This window comes from Syngnathoides biaculeatus, chromosome 11 (assembly GCF_019802595.1).
Source record: "Syngnathoides biaculeatus isolate LvHL_M chromosome 11, ASM1980259v1, whole genome shotgun sequence".
Classification (NCBI taxonomy): domain Eukaryota; kingdom Metazoa; phylum Chordata; class Actinopteri; order Syngnathiformes; family Syngnathidae; genus Syngnathoides; species Syngnathoides biaculeatus.
Genome location: NC_084650.1, coordinates 2,529,571 through 2,541,973, shown reverse-complemented (window position 1 = coordinate 2,541,973; position 12,403 = coordinate 2,529,571). Strand labels below are relative to the sequence as shown.

Genomic DNA, 12,403 nt, shown 5'->3' with positions numbered 1-12,403 from the left:
CTGGGTTCCATTCCAAAGGCATCTTCTACAGCATCAACTGAGTTATTGAAGTGAAAACAAAAGGAAATAATTCAATGTGGTATCGTCACATAAGATAAACAAGTGGACTTGCAAAACAGCATTCCTGGCCGAGGAGCACACCTATCTTGGACGACCGAGTAAAAGATGCAAAAGGAGCTAACCTGGGATATGAAGAGATCCAGGAATACGTCCCTTGTCCACTTCCTCCTGAGTACGTACATCAACAAGAAGTAGATTATGGTCTCTTTCCAAAAGTCCTTGCAGATCCTCATATGATATATCCATAGTGGCTATAAAGCACGCACGCACGCGCACGCACGCGCACGCACGCGCACGCACGCGCACGCACACACACACGCACACACGCACACACACACACACACACGCACACACACGCACACACACACACACACACACAATTAACGTTGAAGATGCTGTCTTTACATTTTACAATCAACAACCAAATGTTTGAAATGTACTATTTACTAATTTACTATTTACTAAATTTACTAATATGCATCAAAAGACTTGTACACTTTCATTAGATCTTTTGTGAAGACCTTCATTCAAAGTTGTCAATCAAATCTGTCTTCTCAGTCAAGGCGAGGAGGACAGATTTTTGGACACACATGTGCCCAACTTCATATTCAAAGCAAATTCTGGTTGCCACTGTTAAGTAGAAATTGCTATGTAGCTTTGCTTGGCATCAACTGGCCCAAAACGTGCATCCTGCGATAAAAAGCCACGAAAACCAAATTATATGAACGTGAATGGGACTTCTATCAATGTTAATGTGTATGCACCAGAATTGCATCACGGCGACAATTCTGAACGCTCCATGGCATGGCAATGTTGACGTTTAATAAAGTTGTGTGCGTATTGCGTTTGTTTTGGTTGCTACTGAGTTCAAATTTCCGGGTTCGGTCTATATTGCTAACTAACTAGCTCCTTGTTTGCTTTGCTTTCTCACTATGACAGATGAATAAATGTCGTATCTGTGTCGGGGTAGGGTCATATGAAGCAGCTTTTAACACCCATTTTAGGCGGCTTCTGACATGTTTTTTTTTTTAATGCAAAGTCTAAATGGTTGAGTCTAAACTAAATCTAAATTCAACTGAAAGGACGTTTCAGTAAATTATTAAATCTCAAATGCAAAACTAAAAAACTAGTAATTCCTAAAACACTAGTCGATAAAGAAAGTAGGGGGACTATTCACTCACCTGAATGTGCTTCCGTCTTTTCCAAAATGTCTCGTAAACTCCTCAATGAATGGCGAATAAACTGCACTGTCTTTCTGGTGCTGTTTTGTGACAAATCATTGATCTAAATTCCGAGAGAAGGCGGGACTTATACTGCTCTCGACCAATAATATCAAACGTCCTTTATTCCGTGAATAAAAATTAATACCACAGTTACAAAATATGATAGTAATCTTAAAATGGTTTATAAAGAGAGCGTTTTTTACAAGGTAGTTTATCAGATTGGTCATAGGAAAGCTTCACGACTTCAGACGCTTCAATCAGTCTTAAGAAAAACAACACGAAGGTGGACAATGTTTGATGTTCTGTGCCAAAAACGTTGATCTGTTTCATTCTTTTATCCATCTGGTTGGATGTCACACCCAAGAAAACCAAAGCCAAGGAAAGAAAACTTTACTATCATAATAAAACAAAACTTAAGTTATATTTTCCCACATGCACACACAATTATTTTACTGCCAATTTTTTCACATCATTAACCTAAAATAATATTTTATTTAAAAAAATGCACTAGAAATCTACTTAAGTCAATTGCCAGCAAAAACAGGTAGTTCTAGTCCTGCAATGTAACATTGTATGGTATTAAAAAAAACCAAAACATTTAGCTTCTATACTGTATTTACACATTTCCTGATATGACACATAATCCTCTCTTGGACCAGTTCCTACATGTACCTCCCCTAAAGTGTCTTTTCTGGATTATAATGTCCCTTCTGTGTTGTATGACGGGTTCCCGAGTCCATCAGCTGAGTCTCTCTTTGCATTTCTCTTCTTATGACAGGTCCAAAAGATCACAGCTGAGATGAGGAGCAAGAGGAGAATCCCTCCTCCAATAATACCTGCCAACACGTCATAGTCTGATGATGAGGGAGGATCATATCGTGTGCAGGAAAACTCTGTGGGCATGCTGTGTCCTGCTTTGTTAACTGCCTCCACGCACACCTTGGTTCCAACTTCCAAAGACCCCACCAAGCCTTGTCGGAAACCTTCTCCAAACTCTATAGCTTTACCTTCTTGCCCTTCCACCACCACTCTGTACTGGGTCACCACAGATGTTGGAGCGCACCACTTGACTTCAACTTTCCCCCTGTCATCTCCGTTATGGATTGGGATCAATGCATGTAAACGCGGTGCATGAGGAGGCTGGTCAGCTCCACTGATGCCAGGGCAGAGGCATCCGGTCTCTGCCAGCAGCTTGGTACAGGGCACCTGATTCTCCAAACAAGGGTTAAACTTGCACAGTTCCCGTTGAAGAAACTGTGTCCTTGTGGTGGCGAGTATTTCTGGAGGACGTTTGCTGGCATAGTCATCATTCTGGTCATAATCCTCGTCATAATCTATAGTGAAACCAGTAAAAAATGTGAACCGTGGACGAGTGATGGGAGGTGAGGTAGAAGCTGCGTCAGCGACAAGGTGGGAGTGGAAGATGGGCCAGGCGCTCAGAAAAAGGAGAAGCACAGTTGGGTTCCTACGCAGTAAAATCATGTCTGTGGACAGATAATCATAATAATATAATCACAATAATCTACAGTGACCAATACAAATCATAACCACAGGCAAATGTCATATTGTTCGCCCAATAATATTATTGCCTGTTAGGTCGTAATTTATCCTCACAATCATTGTAGGCATAAAAAGAAAACACCAATTTGCTTGTTAAAAATTAGGATTATTTTGTCTATGTACAGATTCTCTGTCAACCAGATCATGGTAATCCTTTAAAGGTTAAATTGAGGCAATCGCAGTCTTCTTGTTTGTTGAATTTCTTTTATTGTAGAGATATTAGAGAGTACAGGTGTACTGAATTTAAATTGTGACTCATTTGAAAATGATGTGAAGAGAAAAAAATAAACATTGAGAATAATGCCTCAAACACAGTATGAATGTTATAAGTGTAAAAAAAAAAACTTGGTCGAGATCAACATGCAACTTTTATCCCCACATCAAATTAAAGAAACTCTTAATTAAAGTAAAAGTAGTTTCTGTTCACCAATCTATGGACTAACTACTGGTAAGTATATATATATTTTTAATTTTAGTCACATTATACACTCTTGGTACACCTAATGTAAAGTATGATAATTTTGAACGTGATTCAAAGAGAAAAATAAAAAGTACAGAACATCAGTCTGAAAAAAAACCCTTTGTACAGAACCCTATAAATTTTTTTCTAAGAACAAATTCAAGCAAATCTTTACAGATGTTTCTTTTTAACAACCAAAAAAATAACTCATGCGGGTGTAACTATGTCTATTTTGAAAATGATGTTCTGAAAAGTTTAAAACAAAAGAAAAGAAACATCATCCCTTAAACACCATATAAAAAAATAAAAGTCATCATCTTTTTCCTTTTAAAAGCTTGTTAGTAAGACTGCTAAAAGTCCCAAGCTTTATAAAAGAGAATGTACAAGTGGAATCTTCCCAAATGAGTGCACTGACTAGCTCAATGGTTTCCGTGGGAACTTAGCTTTAATCCAAGGGTAAAATATTGTTTCAGATGGTTAGTTTCTTTGAATGCCAGCACGGATTACGCAATCGGCAAGAGTAAATTATTTAATATTTAGGAGAAAAGGAAATTGGTTTGTTCTACCTGTTTGATGTTGATGAATATTTCAAGTGTGTTTCTGAGTTGCTCCTCGTGAGTGTTCCTGCCGTTTTGTGTTCTCACTGAGTTTCTAAAAAGCGTTCCTTGTCCTCTTCCACCTCTTCCTCCTCCTCCCCGACAACCCCTCTTTTTCTCCCTTTGGTGCCTCTCCCTGCCCCCTTCTCTATTTCACATGCTGCCTCTACTATTTTTTCCCCCCTAATCTGACTTTCTCAAACAGTGCTTCAAGCTACGATAACACTTTTTATATGTCTTTTGTGGAATTTATATGAGTGTTTGTTTTCCGGAATGGGGTGTGTAGTGTTAATGTCATCAGCTTGTGCACCCCTCAGCATATGAATTGTTTTGCTGCACAAAGGAGGCTGTTACTTGTGTGTGTGTGTTGTGCTTTTGCAGCTGTTTTTCATTACTTAAGTTTGAATCTGTTAAAAACACCTGGCGTACGAGGCAGGTGTTGTAGGTCAGCATCACAGTGTGCATTTTTGAGAGTAGGGGGTGAAGAATACAGGCATGTTTATTTTCTAATTGTCTCTATCCAGCTCTTGAGGCCCCGATTGTGACTGAAGTGGAACTGTTTCAGGGTAAAACTGGCACAGATTACAAATCCTTCATTCTGACTTTGTCTTCGTCTTGAACAAATACCTTGATTTAGATTATTGTTCTTCAAATAAATGATTTTACATTGGACTAACCCTTACCAGTCATATAGAAATAAACCACATCACAAAGTGGGATCATGTGAACATGAACTTTCCTGCCTTAATCTCATCGTGTTCATATGAAGGAAAGTTAATTTCAAAACAGCAAATGAAGTATTGATAAATGATTGAACAGATGTAAACAACTATTTAAAGACTGAAGCCAAATAAAGCTACACTGAATGGAGTTGAATAGTTTTACTGTGTACACATTACACAGGACACCAGAATGTTATGTTTAGAAATCCACACAGTTGTGTACTTGTGGATATATTGGCCAGATGTACCAAATAAGAGAGAATTTGCGTGAGTAAGTAAAATGTCAATTGTACTCAACAACTGAGCATAAACTGATGGAAAAAGTTTTTTTTTTTCAGTGAGGCAAACCACAAAATGGTTTTGCAAACATGCAAACTTTACAATTGGCTACAGCACTCCATTGACCCTCATGAGAATAAACGGCTCAGAAAATGGATGGATGGATAGATCATTCGCATGACTTGTGATTGAGTGTTGGTTCTGACTGTTGCGTGTTGCTTATGATTCACTAAATGTGTGGGAGTGCAGTCATATACTGTATTATTTATTAGTAATTGTAATGGAGAAGAGGTCTTACAATTTAGAGCCAAAACGTTTTGTGAAAAGACAGAAGAGTCTCTTTTAATCATTTTGTATGTCTTCAGGTATTTTGTCTCGTTGATAACCATCTCTTATAGTCCCTATGGGCCATTCTGTTCACAGATCCGGCAGCTGATAATTTTGACAAATATGTGACTGGATGGTACATGTTTCTGTGGCTTATCAGTCTTTGACTCATTTCAGTCTTCTTTTCTGAACACTCTGTCACCACGAATCCGCAAGTCCTTACTCTTAAGAACGTTTTTAAATGTTCTTGTCATAAACATTCAGTTAAATAATTTTTTGGTTTGTTTTACTCTGAAGATCTCCACATGTTTCCTATTAAGAGGATATACTTTATGTACATTTAGGTATGTCTGAATGTACTGCTGGTGTTGAGAAATGAGTCTGTCGTCAATAAAGCTATGACTACTCTCTGAGGAGTTGCTAAATGCACACATGGTGAGGTTAGTGGCCGGTGAGCCATTGATAATCATTAGTTACTTCAAACTGATTTAAAAAAAAAAAAACTATTCCTTTCACACACATATCAACAAGACCGTTGAATTTACACAGTCACACACACAAAGTATAAAACACTTCCTGAGAAAGACCCTTTCTTTCCAATTTGGCAAGACGTTCGAACATGGACACAAAGATAAGGAATACAAACAAAAAAGGTTGGATCTCAGTCCTGAATGTCAAATGATTGCACTTGACAAAATATAGAACGTTTATGTTCTTCTTATACAGCCATCTAATGTTGTTCATGTTCATCATAAATGTCAAACTCAGGTATGGGGGCCTGCGATGTGATTATAGATGGCCCCTTCGTATAGCGCACACAATTGCTACAAATTGTAGAATATGTTAGTAGTGTGTTGGCGGGTCAGTCAAGACTAGTAAACGCTTCCTCCTTTTCTGTTGAAGTCATTGGCAAACTTGCTACCAGTCTCCTTTAGAAAATTTACACCTCCCCTTCCCAAAAATGGCCAAACAAAAGATGGATAACAGGAGGTTTTAAGACAGCTGGGCGTTAGAATATGTGCTCACCAAAGTAAAGGACAGATGTGTTGATCTTGTGTGAGGAATTGTGGCTGTAACAAAAGAACATGACAAAGATTCAAATGAAAAACTTGAAAGAGAAGAATGATCAAAACAAAACAATTTACTGGGTCAGGAAAGGAATCCGGTGTAAAACTTTGCCAAACAAATATGCGTTCATCGAAAATGACACGCTGTGGCGACCCCTAATGGGACAAGCCGAAAGGAAAAGAAGAAGAAGCTCCAAATGACACGGAAGTGCTTTTTATCGCAAATTTGATTTCTCATGTGTTTATAATGTTAAAATTTACTCATTCCAGATGTTGTTTGTTTTCATACAATGTTTAACATTCCATACAGTATTTGTACAGAAGGCAATTTTCAATAAATATCGAGGGAAACCTCGACTTTGTACCGATTTTAAATTTTGACCTATTGTGAAGTTGAAGTTTCTCTTGCTCATGTTTTGAGCTTTGAATGCAAGTTACAGAAAGAAGAAAAAACGAGTTGAAGTCTTCAGTCTTAGATTATCTCCTTTGGCAAGCACGTTATGTATTCTTTCTGCTCATGAGAAGAAAAAGATAGTGGATGTGTTTCATCGTATTTCGCTTTGGTCTGTGAACTGTTAAAAGTGTGTGATTTTCATATGTAGTTTTCTGACTGCAGTGGTGTCTGATGGTACCAAATTGATGCACCCCTCTGAAAATCTCTCACCTGCACTCATGGACACCTACAAATACGATGCTGCTTGGAAGAAGAACTCTTCTGAATGACATAACGTACATGGCCCCTGCAGCTTTGCTAAAAAGAGTCCGTGTAAGACTTTTGTAACGCTCTGTAATTGACAAATAAGGATTAGCACTTGCAAAAATGTGTAACAAGTATTTCAATCATTTACAATGTGGATTTAAGGGGGGAATTAAAGTGTCCCCCCCCCTCCCCCCTTAATACAACCTTTGATGTTTTCCCCATGATGTGATTTTACACATTTACGCAGTACCTTTCCTTGTTCTGGAACAATCAGCATCATTGGATGGTTGGTCATTCCAGTATGAAAGTCGACTCACCTCTCAAATTGTGCAATGCAGATAGATAATCAAGATTCCATTGCCTATGTGATTGTTTAGTCTTCTGCGATTTGCTGAGGTGATGTCCCCTGTTCAAGTCAAAATGTTACTAATCTTCAGAGAAATTCTCAAAGTTAAAAGAGAGGGTATTTATTATGTATCATTTGATTATGCTGCTAGTGGACAACCCAGCATGTTGATGTTTTGTACAAACTGCGGTATTATAAGGCCCCTGAGGAATAAATGAATCTGGAATGAGTCATACTGCTACAACTAAGAAAAAGCTTGCCAGTGCAAAATTCCACTCCCACCAGTGCAGCATGTCTAAGCATGCTGCACAAACTGTGCCATCCTAACCATTTTGTGAGTGTAGGTGGTGTCACAACTTCAGCACAATCCTGGAAAAAAAGTTTAGATTTCTCAAAGCAGTGATTGTCGACATTTAAGCTCTTAACCAACAGCCGTCGAACAAGTCCAAAGCAATAAACCTCAACTGACTGCGTTAATCTCAGGACTTTCATAGTGTCTGAGAAATGTGTGGGCCTTGTGACATCCTACTTCCACAAGACATGCTCATTCTCCTCCTACCCATACCTCTCTGAGGATTTCTCTTTTCCTATTTTAAGAAGAAGCTCTCCTATTGGCTCGATCAACTTTGATACCAAGTTACAGTACATTGAAAACAAAATCCCATGGTACTAAACTGTATGTGACCAGTGTCTGTGAAGTTACGTGAACTGCTATTTTGAGCACATTTTTACTTTGGGGCCCAGTGCACAGTGTTACTTTGCTTTTTCTGAAAGGGCTGATTGGTAACATGTGACAAAGTTAATGACTCATTCATTCAGCACATGTTTCAGTGATGTTTAATCGCGGAAATGAGTTTCAAGAGTCAAACCTTATTTATCCGCAACACACAAGTCTGTTTTTAGACTAACAGTCAAATAAAAAAAACAAAACTAATAACAATAATCACAAAAATAGACCGATACTCTCTCAGTGATAATTGGTGTATGTATACTGTACAGCAGACCACAGTATTGAACACATGACACAAGTTCATCATGAGTGGGCAACCAAACCAAATGTCACAACTGAAGAATAAATTATAAATAAAATAAAAAACATCTAACTTTCAGATTCGTCATCTTCCTCACAGCTTGGTATCGAACAGTCATGACAATAACCTTAAAGAGCCACTAAACAGAAGCAAAAAATATAGAATGTCTATTCAACACACCACCCAGAATAGGAGTTACCAAGCCTACAGAATTTGAATGAATTGAAAAAAAAATCACTAAATACAGAAAATTAGGCTTCGAAACATGAATACTAAATGCCACCTTTGATGATGTGGGTGTGTTGAATGGATGTGGCTAATACAATCAAACATACTGAGGGGTGATATTTTATACGATGTAAAATAACACTGGAGGCTCAACTTCAAAATACAGTATGTATGGTTATTGTGGATTCTAATCATAAAAAATAAGCACACAAGTCAATTGGTGACATGATGTCACAGCCTAACATGACACCTGAAGACAGCGGGATGGTTGGAGGAAGCCCGGGTAGTTAAACAGTTGGCAGTATTAAGTTACCCATGGAGCCATGTCATTTTGGGTGAAAGTTTACAAAATTATCCATTCTAAAATATGCACTCCAGAGTTGGGTGGTGGTGTTATTGTTCACTTTAATCTGCCTGTGTCTTTAACAAGTCAATCCATTGCTTTTTTAATTCCTTTTTTGGAGAGCTTCAAAAACATCTCCGAGCTAGCTGGACATATCTCAACAATTCACCACTATATAGTTATTATGTTTTCCGCACTTATCTTCAAATATATTTAATATATGTAGACACAAAAAACTGATATTTGCTTTGAGCCTCTTTAAGCGTTTTAATGGAGTGTACAGTAGTTATGATCAAAAGCCCCCCTAATTTTTTAACTGTAGTGATTATGAGTGCGACTGTTTGTCGCTATGTGCCCTGCGATTGGCTGGCAACCAGTTGAGTATATACCCCGCCATCCATTGACAGCTAGGATAGGCTCCAGCACTCCCCGCGACCCTCATGAGGATAACCGGCAAAGAAAATGGATGAATGGGAATCATTCATTCATTTTCTGTACCGTTTATCCTCACGGGAGTGTTGGAGCCTATCCTAACTATTTTCAGATGAGAGGTGGGGTACACCCTGAACTGCTAATTGCAAGGTACTTGTATAAACAAACATCTATCCTGCTCACATTCACATCCAAGAACAATTTAGAGTCCTCAACTAACCCTACTGTGCATATTTTGGGGATGTGGGAAGAAACCAAAGTACCTGCTAACTCCACACAGGCAAGGCTAGATTTCAACCCGGGTCCTCAGAACTTTAGGCAGATGTGCAAACCAGTCACCCACCGTGCTGCCGGAATGGGGATCCTCGACCTTTTTTAAATTTAATTTGGAAAAAGATTCATATTCCAAAGGCATAAGATGGAACATTCTAATCAACTGTGAATTGCGAGGAGTGGATATGCCTTTTTTTTTGGAAAGAGCATGAATAATGTGGATGTGTAACATCATGTCAAATTATGACAAATGATGAAAATTATATTTTGATCTCTTAACCACATCTTCTGGCTTTAATGGCAGAATTTAAGGCTTACTTACAAGTACCAGAGAACTAATAAGACCTTAAAGAAACATCAGTAGAAATCAGAAATATACCGCATGTGAATATATGAAATGGTTAGTGTGAGGTGTATGAAAATGACGTGCGTCACACGGTATAGCTTTACAATCAGAAAATGTCAACATGACTTCAAAACCCTTGAGAGCCTCCAGTGGTAAAGAGCTCGTGCATGTGACGTCACCATTTTCACAGCGCCATATTGCCAGTCAAAAAGAGCTGCTTGACAATGTGGGGGACATTGAACCGGAGCTGAATATTCACAGTGCCCGAGACTTGTTGCGCGGTTGGGTGTTACAACAGATGAGACAGATATTCAAAGAGGTCATTCTATAGAATACCAGCTGAAAAGACGAGAAAAAAATCGATGAATTTCGACAATTAAATGTGATGGATAGTCCCCATCAAATACACACGACTGTGTAGCGATTACTTCACTTCAGGTAGGAATTATTCTTCTCAATCTCAAATTCCCAAGGAGTATTTATAATGCCAAGTTGGCTCATTTGAGGACAACGCGTAAAAAAAAAACCAACAGTGAGTCATCTCCAATGTACATGGAAGCGTTACACGTTAACCCATTAACCCACGTAAATCTCTCTCCGATAGACGGTTTATTTTCCTTTTTTAAATACACATTGGAAAAAAAAATAGTCTGTCGGGGAGAGTTTTACCGAAGTTTAAACTCTGGGCATCGTGAGATAAGACATATTTTCGTTTCGTTTCAATGGACTTAGCATTGAGCAATGCTTTGCTTCCCCGGCAATATGGCCAGTCACGCGATTTCGGTGACGTAGGTGCACGAGCTCTATAGAATACACAGCTAATATTGAAAGTCAACCCCCCCAATGCAAATAAATGGGATCAAGAACACATTCTTTTAACTAAACAACAACAAAATATGCAACGTAATCTATACAACTGAGGAAACATCTGTTTTGGGGACGCAATATAATGAGGTGCAGTAAGATGACAATGAATTTGATGTCACTGTGCATTGAAGCTGTTTTGATAGCAAAGGGCCCAACAACTCACTATGATATTTTCTGTTACGTTCAGTCTTGTCAAACAGGAATAAAGCCAACAAAGCTGATTAATAGTTCCAGTTAAACCACATTTAATGGAGTGCACCTATGATTTATGTCCCCGAGTGGTATTTTCGGTGTACATCACAATATATAATGAATTCAGGATTTTAATGTTAATACCGTATTTTCCTTTGTGAATGTTTTGTGCGAAAATATACTAAACTTTGATTAAAATATCCTGCATATATTTAGTTTTTTTAACCTTTAATGTACAGAAAGCATTAGTAAATTCTGTCTGGGATTATGGATGTTAACCTTACATAGATTGACACATTTTATTTTTCTTTTTTTAATGGAACTATGAGCCAGTTTCTTGGACGTTTTAGTTTGAGCAAAAATGTAAACAGTGCTGCAGCTCCTCTTAGTGGTGAATATCCGTTACTGTTCAATGCAATAGTTGATAAAAACAGACCAGTGCATCTCATGAATTTAAGACTGAATGAAAGAGTACACAGGAAATTAGAGGTCGTGAAATACCGTCCTGAATTGATTACTAAATGCTTTTACTGGGAACAAACGGCGTTAAGCAATTAAATGAAAGCGGCGTGGATGGCTATTGCTATATGAATTTTGCATTTTTGTATCTCTTAATGTTCACATGGTTGAAAACACATTGCTCATTGTTCCTGCCTACAGATAATCTATTCTCCGACCAAACTGTTCATACAGCTCGGGGGAGAGGGCGGGGGTCTTTTGTTTCAAAACTGGTCGGTTGACCTACTTTTTCTTCCCCCCTAAGAGCAAGAACACGATCACGTCATTTTTTTTTTAAAACCTTTGTTTGTCGTATTTTCATTTCACACCTATGACAGGCAAACAGGGAGTATAGAGTACATTTCTAGTCTACACCTGGGATGACAGTAACGTGAAAAAGGGATTCACCTGTTTTGTTGTGAATTGTAAAACAATACCACTTCTAAACTCGTATGTTGACAAATTCTTGGTCCAACCAGTTCCGATATTTCTGTGGCTAGCTAAGAAGCTAAGTTGTGGGAGAAGCTAGCTAGCTTGAAATCCGTCGAGACATGTTCGTTCTTGCTCGTAAACCCTAAAGGAGACGAAGTAGCACTGCTGAGCACGCTCGCACTCAGCTCAGCCATTAGTCGCAGCCGTCAGTACATCGGCCAGCTATCGATGCGGAAAATAAAGGCCAGTATAGCGATATAGACACCGATATCATTTTGCTTTTGATACTGACCATGAATTTTCTAAAACGAATGAATGCTCAACAAACCTTCAAGCGTTTTTGTGCCCGTTTGCCCGTTCATTGAAAATTGAATAAAAAACAGGAAGTCTTTTGAGCACCGTTTATTTAGTCAATAGAAAA

At 38.4% G+C, this 12,403-nt stretch overlaps 1 protein-coding gene across 6 annotated transcripts; it reads right to left on the bottom strand.

The window, feature by feature from the left end:
* Nucleotides 1-182: 182 nt before the first annotated feature.
* Nucleotides 183-12,196, bottom strand: si:ch1073-303k11.2 (LRRN4 C-terminal-like protein). Of its 6 annotated transcripts, none has more exons than XM_061835873.1 (6): nucleotides 11,959-12,196; nucleotides 7,312-7,400; nucleotides 6,959-7,079; nucleotides 6,254-6,297; nucleotides 1,242-2,767; nucleotides 183-228 (listed from the first exon to the last, which is right to left on the bottom strand). In XM_061835873.1, exons 3-5 carry the CDS (start codon nucleotides 7,027-7,029, stop codon nucleotides 1,980-1,982), a joined length of 903 nt encoding a protein of 300 aa, XP_061691857.1. In that variant the 5' UTR covers nucleotides 7,030-7,079; nucleotides 7,312-7,400; nucleotides 11,959-12,196; the 3' UTR covers nucleotides 183-228; nucleotides 1,242-1,979. The 6 variants fall into 6 exon arrangements, with proteins under 6 accessions (XP_061691857.1, XP_061691858.1, XP_061691856.1 ...); XM_061835874.1 differs by having other exon boundaries at nucleotides 6,959-7,045; XM_061835872.1 differs by lacking the exon at nucleotides 7,312-7,400.
* Nucleotides 12,197-12,403: the final 207 nt, after the last annotated feature.

Bases quoted from the DNA above. Each gene is read 5' to 3' on its own strand.
- si:ch1073-303k11.2 (XM_061835873.1), bottom strand. From the start codon at position 7,029: ATGTACGTTATGTCATTCAGAAGAGTTCTTCTTCCAAGCAGCATCGTA. The intron at 6,298-6,958 runs GTGAGAGATTTT...CTTTTGTTACAG, and splicing joins GTAGGTGTCCATGAGTGCAG to CCACAATTCCTCACACAAGA. The intron at 2,768-6,253 runs GTGAGCACATAT...ATCTGTCCACAG, and splicing joins CACATCTGTCCTTTACTTTG to ACATGATTTTACTGCGTAGG.